This window comes from Ptychodera flava, chromosome 17 (assembly GCF_041260155.1).
Source record: "Ptychodera flava strain L36383 chromosome 17, AS_Pfla_20210202, whole genome shotgun sequence".
NCBI lineage: Eukaryota > Metazoa > Hemichordata > Enteropneusta > Ptychoderidae > Ptychodera > Ptychodera flava.
The window spans coordinates 29,828,983-29,841,739 of NC_091944.1; the positions used below are offsets into that span (position 1 = coordinate 29,828,983).

General features: G+C 38.9%; 1 protein-coding gene across 1 annotated transcript; it reads left to right on the plus strand.

Moving 5' to 3' along the window:
• The first annotated feature begins 244 nt into the window (after window positions 1-244).
• Window positions 245-12,013, plus strand: LOC139116025 (S-adenosylmethionine-dependent methyltransferase Rv2258c-like). The gene is made up of 4 exons (XM_070678520.1): window positions 245-559; window positions 2,085-2,296; window positions 2,867-2,986; window positions 7,478-12,013. Exons 1-4 carry the CDS (start codon window positions 369-371, stop codon window positions 8,047-8,049), a joined length of 1,095 nt encoding a protein of 364 aa, XP_070534621.1. The 5' UTR covers window positions 245-368; the 3' UTR covers window positions 8,050-12,013.
• The last annotated feature ends 744 nt before the right edge of the window (window positions 12,014-12,757 follow it).

The window sequence follows — 12,757 nt, forward strand, 5'->3', positions numbered from 1 at the left end:
TTGCCATGAGTGAAGATGCCCACCTAACGAATGTAATTGATACCCTGTAGGACGTGCTATACTCTTTCAGACTGATCGTTGTCCCTGATGGGGAACGTGTGAGATTTGAACAAAAACCTTCTATGTAGTTTGTCAGATGTAGGGAGGCGTTTGCCATCTGTACATAAGACTATTTAACAACCCTTTCGGATCATTGCAAAAGTGTGTTAATGCACGCCCTCAACTATAGGGCTGACACATTGTGACACATTGTGACCCCGGGCTGTGATCGTTCAATAAACTTAAAGAGGTGTGCACGTGTGGTGTGGACTTTGCTGGCCTGCTGAACGAAAGAGATATAAACTACAACAGACTTAAGAACTAGAAATATGGAAGCCAACAACGATGCATCATTATCTGCAGTTGACTTCGAAAAACGTGTAAATGAAATCGCACATTCGGGCTTCACTGCTCTCGGCATTGCAGCAGGATCTGCTAGTGGTCTGTTCAACACAATGGCCACACTTGGAGAAGCCAAAACTTGCACTGAAATTGCTGATGCTGCCGGACTGAAAGAAAGGTTGGTTAAAAAGAATGGAAAATGCACGCGTAACTGTGTAAACGGCGATACCCTTTAAATGAACTTTGTGTAAAAATCAAGCGCGGCTGACTTGTTGAGCGGCCTAGTTTGTCAAATATGTCTGCGTCATAGTGCATCACTTCCTTCGGTGCGCATTTCCGCCTCACGTAGTACTTTTATTCATGGACTATTGATGAAATGTTGACTCCTTAGCTCCATTTTTATTTTTCATATGACATTTGACGTCAATATATCCGGTTTGATTTAGAATTTTTAAATCGGTAGAAGAAAAACCTGTAAGTGAGCGTTTATAGTTTAACTGTCCAAGGTACACCACCGTATGGAAGACCGGTCACGACCTGCGACATGCGACCTGCCTCTTTAAACTGTGATCTGCGACCTAACCATAACCCTAACCCCTAACCCTAACTAACCCTAACCTTAACCCCTAACCCTAACCCTAACCCTAACCCCTAACCCTAACCCTAACCCTAACCGCAGATCGCAGTTTAAAAAACTCGCATGTCGCATGTCGTGACCGGTCTTCCATACCACCGGGGTACACCTGTACCAATACTTGGTAGAGACCCTCTCACCCGGGGCCTCTTGGAATTTTCAGGACCATTCACACTATAAACACATTGAATATTCTGCGAAAACTCCTATGACGTTGTTCAAGAAGTCTTACGGCAACAAACAGTAAATTATACCACCATAAGCGCCTGTTGTTATTTGTCTATGGCAAGCATGACGTCACCAGTTCATGTCAGTGCCAAATCTCAACGAATACCAATTTAGGTCATACTACTCTCCTAAATATCGACTCCCTCAGTATGAAGACATATAGAAACCTTATTTAGTGTACTTATATTTCGTGTTGGTCAGGGGAACCAAATGAGATTAAATATAGCAGCCACCGAGTCATTCAACATTATGGCATTTGCTCTCCGAACTACGGTTCAAAACTCCACTTTTCACGCAGAGTAGGGGCGGTGCCTACGATGTAGGTCTCCTTGACCTCTTTATGACTTTTTGTTCTAGGCTTCTTGTCGATGCATTGTTCAAGCTTTATGCAGACGATAATTAATTTAATATTGTTAGAATAATTTGACTTATCCTGGAATTTCAAATCAATCTGCCCGATCTTCTTAATTACTGTAACAGAAGGTGGTTGATGTAGATTAATCGAGTGGCAAAAAGGGGTTAGCGAGGCAGGGGCGTCAAGCAGGCTTAATGTCTTTTACGAAGATTGGAAACGGTTCCTTAGTGTATGAAGAGAATCAACACGCCAACAACTAGCGAATACAGTACAATACACCATGTAAAACACGGCCATCTCGACATTGACGATTCCTACACAAATATTTTTTCAATGATTGAACGATAAAAATGGCGGGTAGCAGTGAAGGCATTCTAGATCATTCTAGATATCCCACCCATGATGGTCACGGTAGTAATACGTTCTATTATAATTTTCTAATATTTTCTCTGTTCCCTCTATTTTGTGCCAAATATTGCTCACCAGATACGTCCGCGAGTGGCTTGGAGCAATGGTGGTTGCCAGGATCGTTGAAGCAGACTTAGAAAATGATACGTTCTACTTGCCCCCTGACAGACGCAAAGCTCTCTGTACAGCAGAAGGCGGGGGCGCACCAGCTGTGTTGTGCGAAGGAATCCCATGGCTATCTGAAGTGTATAAAGATATCATGGAATGCTTTAAGAAGGACGGACCAAGGGGTAAGTTGTTTATTAATTGGACTTAAACCTTAAGTACAAATCAAAACTGTTCATCGCGAGATGTCACGTGTCGATTATGAGTCAAAATACATAACAATTGCCATAACGTATATTTGAAGTCGAAATTCGCATTAGCATTTCATACTTTCTGACAAAGTGCATTGGAAGGGAGATCGATGAACCCTCCGTCCCAAATGAAATTGAAAATTACGAGCTTGGTGATAATCCTCTGAACTTCAAGGGTTGGTTAAGCTATCTGCTTGTTTAACTGTATAAACGTATACAAATTTGTATAGTATTTAAAACATTGTATCCATAGGAAATGTGATAAAGGTTTGACCTTTACCAAGGTCTACAATGCAGGATTATGTACTCATATTTGCTCGTCTTATCAGCCAATCATCGCTTCGTTTTCCTCTTAAACGAGTGTATACAATCCACATTAAACATCGATAACCCCATTAACCAAAGTTTTTTGGCTTGTGCTACGTAATTGACTGCTCTTTGCCCTGGTTTACCTCCAGGAAAGTTTAATTTTACCGCAAGATGTTAATTATTTCCCTTTTACAGGTGTCCCGCATTCGAAATATACACCGGACCCTCCGTTTACTGATACAATGTCTTCAATTCGATTTGGTGGGAAAGCGCCAAAATATTTCACAGATTACGAGGAGATAAAAAAAGCACTAGGTTAGTATCGGGAAACAGTCTCCTGCAAATAATTTTCATAGTCTTAACCATTTGATCGTTTACACAGATTGTGGAAAGAATATAGGAAAAGAATTGTGAAAAAATGTTTTTTTATATCAAAATATATATTACCTATCAGATAGGACGAATATATAGATATATGACTCTCCATAAGAACTTCGTGCATTCATTTCGAAGTATGGGTTATTTCCGATTTTTCTCTTTTAGGTCACTTTTACACCTCATATGCGCTATTAAACTTTCGTTGTGAAGGTAGCATTGGCAAATATTTTCCAAGGAGGTTAAAGTGGTACCTTAATATAACTCTTGTTAACTTCGTATTATTAGAGAAGTTAGTCGTGTGTTGAAAACCTTGATTTCTAGGAAACGCACTTACATTCTACTGACATACAAAACAGTCTAAGTACATGATGAAATTTCAAGCGATAAGATTTTGGCTTCTCTTAAAATTCAGAGTATGAAAATTCGTGACGAATCTTTTTCTCACCATTATGTTTTTAGTCTAATTTGTATTTACGTGCACCAAAAGAGGGTTGTTACGTTTGGTCACGCACTTCCTGTAATTCACCGCACTGCATATACTATATATAACAAGCCAGTTCAGCACTACAAGATTATTACTTACACATTTTCATTGTTCTCAAATAATGCAGCTCTGCATAATACATACTGTATGCATGGCAGACCAGACACTTAATAGTCATGAGCACGAAAATCGCGATTAACTGGATAGTTTATGCAAATATTGGTAAAGTACTGCATCAGTAGTGGTAGAAATATAATCAGAGGCTGGTCACATTTACATTAGATAATACTCGAAAGGTATAGCACTCATATATAATGAATGGAAATGCATATTCACCTACATGTATGCTACCTTTTATTGTTTCATTCATATTGACAACCCCTTAGAAATAATAAAAAATGATGTGCAAATTGCCTTCATTTGAATATTTGAATGTCTTTTTTCTCTCTTACGTTTTGGATACTGGTTAGATATAGGGTATTTTGTCTCAATTTAGAACTTATCTCTCTTGACTCAAGTATTCGCTACATTGACCTCGCTCTCTACGGTGATGACCCTGAGAGAAAACCCGTGTCAGTTGTGATAACGAGAAAGGGAACACTTGCTAAAACGTTTCGAGTATTTGCACTAAACTGTGTAAAGACTATCGTCAGCATATGTACCGCTTAGACCAGCCTTTAATCAGAACGACCTTAAAGGCAAACAAAACAAAACCATTTATGTGTTATATATTTTCCTACCAGTTTTACTTTTCTGACAGGAGCTGAACGTTGCCAACTCAGTTTTTTCAAAAGAATATTTCTCATCAAAGACGACAAAGAAACTCCCTCACACTACATATTTTCAAAAAGCAGGGAATCTTAAGTTTAGTAGGATAACAGTATACTCGAAGGATGGAGGGGTGTATGTTAGGGGTAAAAATCCTCAATTTTAGTATTAATGATTGAAATTAATTTAAGTCAAAAACTTTACACTATTTTCTGAAATGTAATATTTCACTTGAAAGAAGAGTATATGTAGGAAAACGACAATTTTATTTTGCATTATCTATGCTCATCCTAAAATGAGTTGGGTCGAGAGACTGACACTCAAAAGAGTGATTAAAACCATGATTAGCAAAATTCAAATGTCTGTTATTAGAAATGTAAGAATTTTATTGCTAAACAAAATAGTTGTTTTGTTATTTGTTGTTTTCAGAACATAATGTGAAACTTTCAGAAAATTTGACTCAGCCAAAGTGGAGTTAAACTCTTTGGAAATCTTGAAATCGGGAGGAAAGAGAAGCCAAGAAATTGGGTGATTTATATAAATTTGCATCAATTAACACTTCTCTGTCACGCAACTTATGACTGCTTGACAAGCTAAAAAGGTGAACCCAAACCAATTCTTTAATCTTGGGTTAACAAATTAATTAAAATTGAATGAATATTTGCAAAAAATATCTTTGAGCAAAATACGCTGTGTTGGGTGCATTGCCCATTTAATTAAATATAATTTCTTCCTTTATTAGTCCATCATCCAATAGACGTTATCCCAATTACAGGATGAGGTACCCATAACCCAATACCAAATGGAGCATTGAGGAGTAAAGTTCCTTGCTCAAGGGCACAACACCGTGCTGGAGCCTCGAATTCACCATCCTCCAACAGTAAATCTGCTACTCTGGACTACCGGGTCTTTAACCGAGTCTCGAACTCACCATCACTAAGATAGTGAGTCCAGTAGCCTAACCACTGCCCCACGGTGCATCCCTAAATGCTACTAATATCATCGAAATGATGGGACAGTATTTTCATTTGCAACACAGACAAGTTCAAAATATATAGTACAGAGCACAGGCGCTTGGCACATTGCTGGGATAATAATCGTATTTAATATGTACAATGTCTATATACGACTTGATTAAGAAGAGCAATTGAAAGACCATACGTCATCTGCCAAGGGTTGTATGCACAGGCGCATACGATGTATGCACCTTATTCAAAATGGCCGGCGCTGGGTTGGTGTGCCCAGCCAATTTCAGGACGATTTCTCGCCAGTAGCATAGGGTAAGGTATGATTTTAGGCAAAAGAGGCCAGTCGATCGATAATTTATGCAACCATCGGACAGTTGACCAGTTTTTATCATCGGAAACGCTCAGAGTTCGTGAATTTCGCTGATTTATGAAATCGGGCTGTGAATTACTTTCACACCTTCCCATCCTGTCTGTGCAGCAGTGGACAACGGACCCAAGCCGGGCCCAAGCCCCACAGAGCTCTACAGTCGCTCGGTTAAGCTAGCCGACATGTACAGTAATATCGCGTGCCGTTATTCTTTATTAAATAATTAAGTCATGTAGACATTCTACACATTGATGATTATGCAGTGCGTTCGCCGGGCCCAAGCCAGGCAGCCATAGCCATTCGTCAGTCAACATGTAGGCCTATAGGTCTACACTAATATCACGTACGGTGATTCTTTTATTGAATAATCAAGTCGTATATAGACATTCTACATATTAAATACGATTATTATCCCAGCAATGTGCCAAGCGCCTGTGGTACAGACTGGTGAAATTAGTAGCTTGTGTTGATATGACCTGGTTCGATATTATGCCGATATCTTTTCTTCGAAACGAGTCAGAAAGTGAATTTTTGTGGTGATGGAGATTGTACTGTTTTTGAATTCAGTGTCCTCTCTTCAGGCAACAATGCTGTTTCCTTGCAAAAAGAAGTGCAGAAAGTCGGATTGATTGTTGCGACGTCGACTAATACACTCTGTGATTTGGATAGATGAGGGCAATCATGACAATACGCAACAGGATGTGATTTTATATTACATTTGATCATCATAGTGGTTTATCGTTGTGACTGAATGAAACTTAGGTATGATGCACACATATTACAGAAATATTGTTTCAGTCTACATACATTGCCAATCTAATGTGGTGCTTCAGGCATGCAACAATTTCTAGCCTCTAGACTATCCGGTTTTCATCCATGATCCATAAATTGGTCTAATTTAGTGTTTGCGAATACAACGATTGTCACAAGTGGTTCCTACAGGTGACTTAAGCTTCCTAATTAGCTCAGCTGTCAGATAAGGTGGATGTGTGGCGTCGTCTGTCGTCTCTCGGCCGTCGTCCATCAAGTTTTCACATTCAAAGCTTCTTCTTCAAAACGGCTGAACCAATTTGCTTAATTTGTGACTTTTTGGAAAAATATTCTTCTCCTTAACGGCTTGTTCAATGGCTTTAATATTCGGCATACATGTCGCTAGGGATGACCTTATTCAGAATACTTCAAAACGTGATTAAATATGTAAATTTGTATTTTAAAGGCAATTTTTGTCATTTTCGTCAATTTTTTTTACCGAAATCGTTTGTCTGACAGCTGTGATATTTGGTACACAGGCTCATAGGGATGATCAAAATGTGCCAATTCAAATTATTATGGAATCTGCAACATTTTTGGGTCAACATTTTTTCTCAAAAAGCGCTTGTCTGATAGCTTTGATATTTGGTATACAGATTCATAGGGATGATCAAATTGTCATGTATTGAAATTATGATAAAATCTGTAATTTAGTACATGTGGGGCACTTTTTACCAGTTTTGGTCAAAAAATTGTTTCTCAATAACTACTTGTCTGATAGCTTTAATATTTGGTAGACAAATTATTAGGGATTGTCTTAATGTGATACGCTAAAATCACGATGAAATCTTCAATTATGTATTTTTGCGGCTATTTTTGCCATTTTAGTCAGGTTGTCCTGAATTGACCTCTCAAAGATTTTCACCTTCTTTGCCAACACCTTTGTCACAAATAGGTATTCTCTACATAATACCCCGAGCTATTTCGGCCACTGTCGTTTGTTATGCATCCTTTCATCAACCAGTTTCCTCCTTGCAAGGTGTTCAATCTTCCCGCTTACCTTAATTATGTTTCTTTTTTTAAATCTCCAGAGACATCGTCGGCTGTCTGTGACATAGGATGCGGCACTGGGTTTTCTCTGTGTCTCTTGGCGCGTGAATATCCACAAAAAGAGTTCCACGGCGTCGACCTGATGGAGAATTCCATTGTTATGGCCAAGTCTCGCGCAGCATCCATGCAACTCTCGAACATCACCTTCCACCTCGGTGATGCGATGAAGTCTGAAGAATGGGAGGATTGGAGTTTGAAATTCGATCTTGTCTACTGCAGGGACTTGGTTCACGATTTACCTAGGCCCGATCTATTTTTGAAAGGGGTTAAAGCTATTCTCAAAGACGACGGTTATTTTGTTATGGTTGATGTTGCATCACATAGCAAGCTTGCTGACAATATCGACACACCCATAACTTCATTTATGTATACTGTTAGTCTTTTTCGCTGTTTACCCATGTCCCTTGCCGGCGAGGGTGAAAGCATGGCACTTGGGGCGGTTTGGGGAAGAGAACGAGCGTTGGAAATGCTTGCAGAAGCAGGTTTTGATTGCTTCCATACTCAAAAATATTATACTTATGATGAAGCGTTTTACTGTAGGAAATTAAAGTAAAAACGGTCGGAGTGGAAACCTGTTGTAAAATCCAAAAGTAAAACTACCTGTTTTTTGAATTTCGTAATTTTGGGACTGGACGTTGACAAGGTCGTAGCCTGACCAAATTGAGGGGGCGGAATCTAGCTCCGCTAGGACTTGGATAATTTACATAAATTTAAATATTTTGTATATTACTTAGATTTTTATATATAATCCCATGGTATTTTTCTCTGTTTGATGTCATCGTATACGAGTGTTTTTCGCGGAGCCGTGCAACTTCGAGCCGAAGCGGATTCGGTCACGTGAACCTGTCAATCATTGTCTCGCGCTGTACCGATGCCAAGGCAAGTCGGCCATCGGTACTGTGGACATAACTTTCATCGTGCTAGCGACGGATAGCCATAGTATTCAGAGTTATTCAGAATATTCCAAATAGATTTATGAAGTAAATGCAACGACACGATCGAAACAGTAATTCTCATTCTCAGAGATTCCGTGGCTTTTCAAAATATCACACAAGTTTACGACCGTGGCGAGCGCGAAAGATTCCGTTCGATGACACACAGAGTGTACCTCATTGCATGTTTATGCCCACAACGCTGCCGTCACCGGTCTCTGCCATGCCGGTGTCAACTCGTTAATTCCGATCTCGGTCGTCAATGTTTTCGTCTTAAGGACTTTGATGTTTGCAGTGACATATATCTCACCTGTAGATACATCCTAATTTTACTTGACGGAAACTCTGTTTTGAGTGTTGTCTGAGTCAACTTTCGAAGTACATCGGATTCCACAGCGCTGCAATGCATACAGCTCAACAGTTGATGTCTTCGCTAGCGCTACAGCCTTACGCCGCTACAGGTTTGATTCCGAGCAAGAATTTACGGAATTTTTTGTATGATGAAGGAAATTTATCGTTGTTAGTCGAATGACTTTATGCTTGTGCCTGTATGTCGCTTTCCCGAAGATTATACTGTACTCATTTATTCAGTTGAACTTCCGTTGAGGTGAAGATTTCAGGTTTATCGCCAACCGGGCGCCAGGTACGACGTCCACATTGAGCCTTACGAGGCTACTCGACTCAGTCGACTAGATCGGCGGTATCCCCATTCGATTCTCGGGGCCGGGAACAGCTATAGTTTTAGCGACTCTGAAATTTCGCTGGACATGCCTTCTATGTTTCCATGTGGGATTTATCGGGTCACCTTTTTGAAAAAGTGTCATGAGAGCATGGCATCGATCACGACAAATCGGTCTATATTCACGTCGCGCGTCGCGACCCGCATGTATAAACGGTACCATGCAAGAAAAAAGTTCCGGTTGATGACGTACAACGGGGTAATTCGGATTTCTTATCCGTCCTGTTCTACGTCACACAGGTGGGAATTCGGGCCAGTTCATGTGATAAAATTAGTAATCAACTATGAATGTAGTAATTATTATATCTGCGCATCCGCTAAATATACATCCTTGTCACTGCGATAACTAAGCTATAACGATGTACTTTATGCGTGTGATGTAAAGTAAACGCCTAATACCAATTGAAAAAAAAACACAAAAACATTTCAAGTTCAGTACTTTCAGCCTTAGTTTATACCAGACATGAACTGAAAATGCTCACGTGTTTTCATAGATATTGCATTTGTCTGTAAATTTAAACTTTTGCCAATAGTTTTAAAGTTTTTTAAGCTGTGATGATCAAGATCATGGACATTATCATGTCAGAACCAATGACAACGGCCTTTTTATTTACAAATATGAATTCGGTGGAAAAAATGCTGAATGTCTTTGGCTTCTGGCATTGTATCAGCATTTACATAACAAGTGCAATTGATTGTACAGTGCTTCACACTGTATAGGCCAAAGTGATATCACCATAAAGTAATGAAAAGCCATATACGCATTCTTTCAGAAAACCATTTTTATTTTTTAAGAACTCAAGTAAAAGATAAACAACATGGCTATTTTTGATAAATCTTCAAGAAAATAGATTAAAATGAGCCATTGAGAAGGACATAGTTTAAATAGCAATAGAGAGTTAGTATGAGTAGTACGGAGAAATAATGGAGTGTTTTTGTGTAAGAGTAGTAAGGAGAAATTCCTCTGTATGAAAGTGGCTAACCAGTACTGGTCTTGCAAAGTGCCCTTGCTGAGTAATCGTTAAGTGTAATTGACATCACTGCAGAAATCTTTCAATTTTTTTTCTTTACAGTTGATTGTGAGATCATACCATTCAGTGCAAGGGGTGGTAAGCTGTCAAACTGTGAGCGTTTGGCGAGATTATTGTACCATCTCTCGGACTGAATGGTATGAACTCAATGTCAAGCTGGCGACGTCCTCGAAGCCCGGTGTCTTCAGTGTTTCAAAACGGCTGGAGAAAACATCAGGTTAACGTCAAATCATGATATTTGGGTTGGCTGGGCATGAAATAAACTGAACCTGTTTGTCCCACTTTTTCCTCGGGCAGTTCTCAGGCAGCTACGGGTAGTCACGGGCAGTAATTAGTATGACCGCAGTTTTTGATTTAATTCTATTTTACAATGCAATCCAAATTGGTTTGTGGTCACTATAGTATGACTCAAGTACACCACTTTGCATGCAATGGATGTTAGTGTAAATGTGATCAAGGCATGATCCATAGTCTGTTGTTGACTCCTCAATAACTTGTGTGTAGTTGAAGTGCTTTGTCATAAGTTCAGATAGTTGTCTTGTAGATTGTGTTTGCTTTTGTAAGTCAACATTGAAATCACCAATGATTACGGTTGGTAGATTGTACTCAAGTGTATGGATGAGCTGAAGAAGAGCTGAAGAAGAGCATGTTGTAAGTTTGATGTAGGTGATGATGGTGGATTGTAAACACCAACAATTTGAACTAAACCAAATGTTTTTGTGTATTGCAATTAAGAAATCTGTATTAAAACAATGCAGTGTCTGTGGGGTAGCTTCAAGAGTGTTTTCTTTGCTGTACATAACCATACCATGATATGGTCTGGTGTTGTTTTGACGGTTTTTATCATCCTGTCTGAAAAGGTTGAAGTCTGCTATTTTGAAGTCATCATTGTGATCGCCGGTTTGTAGTCTTGATTCACTGCAAATTAGTACATCAGCTGAAGTTAAGCTGAAATCACTAGCAACATCTTGAAAATGGCAATGAAGAGATCTCACATTTTGATAAGTAATAATGAATCTGTTCGATATAATATATGGTAATGTGAAACAGAGTTGTAGCATGGAATGGGTTCTCATGCGTTGCATCTCTTGTGTAACATCAGTGCTAACTGATATTGATTTTCTTGTAATGTGGTTATGTTGAGACCTGTAAGTTTAGTCACTCTGCTTAAAGCAACATAGTGTACATGACACTGATTTCTCTTGTTTGCTGTACTGAAGTCCACAACCACATTGTTAAGTGTATCACCTTGACAACGATGTATTGTTTTGGCACTAGCTGGTCTGAGTGGAAATTGTTTTCTCACAACTTCTGCATTTTTGTGTCTTCCCACTCTAAATTGCCGTGATATCTGTAAAACTGGCGTCCATCTGTGAGATACTTTGTCATGTATTAAATGCCGTTTTTCACGTCGCAGGTTTTTGCCAACACAATCGTCATCAAATAAAATCCATAGAATAGTAACATGATGCAAATCAGGTCCATCGATGTATTTGATTACTCCTGGAGTACCATTTATCAATCCATCATTTACAGACAGATTAATGCAAAGCTCAATACGCTGATTTGTTCCAATTGATAATTTAGAAACTAACCCCATTGTTTTTTGAGCAGGAAGCATGACAACAATACCTAATGTTTTGTGTTTTATGATCTCAGAGACATCGCCAATGACTGTATCAGTAGCAGGTATACATGTTTTTATTCCTGTAAGTCTGTCATATGCTATTGCATTGTGGTCATCAACAAGTCTGTTCTCGCAATAAAGATGTACTGTCGACTCATCAATAGATGAAGTTTTTTTATCAACACTGACTATTCGAGTTTGCAGAACTTTTATGTCATGAGATGTATGCTTTCCCTCACGTATACGGTTGAGTAATTTAGCAAAATTCTGGTCATCCTTTTGCCTCATAATATCTGTTAATTCAAACATTTTGAACAGGTCTTTCCAGATGTTGACAGCCAATGGCCCATAATCATGTTGAAGGTCGTTAAATATCCAACCATCAAAGACAGGTTTTAATTGATATAAGTCGCCAAAGCTAACAACGCTGACACCACCAAAGATTTTATTGTTGGCCATTATCTGTTGTAGTCTGAGATTGATATAATTTAACATACCATTACCAACCATGGAGATTTCATCTATGAATATGACTTTTAAGTTCCTGTATTTTGCTTGTAGAGTATTAAGTCTTTCTGATGTCAGTGGTCTATAATGAAAACCTTGGGATGCAGGAATTTGAAAAGCTGAATGAATTGTAGTACCCTTAATGTTGTAAGCAGCTTTTCCAGTAGGTGCAACTAGTAATAAGTGTATGTTGTCAGGATTTCACCAGGAAGATTTGAAAGATATTTTAAAAGTACTTGATACAATGATTTGAGAACAAGAGATTTCCCTACACCAGCGCCACCTGTTACAAAAATATTTAACGGCTCTGTCCTTGTTTTCATCCAATGTACTATGTGATAGAATATTTCTTTTTGTTTCTTGTTGAGTTTCTGTAAAAGTGGATATAATTCATTATCAGCCATTCGTGGTTGTTGAAGATCTTC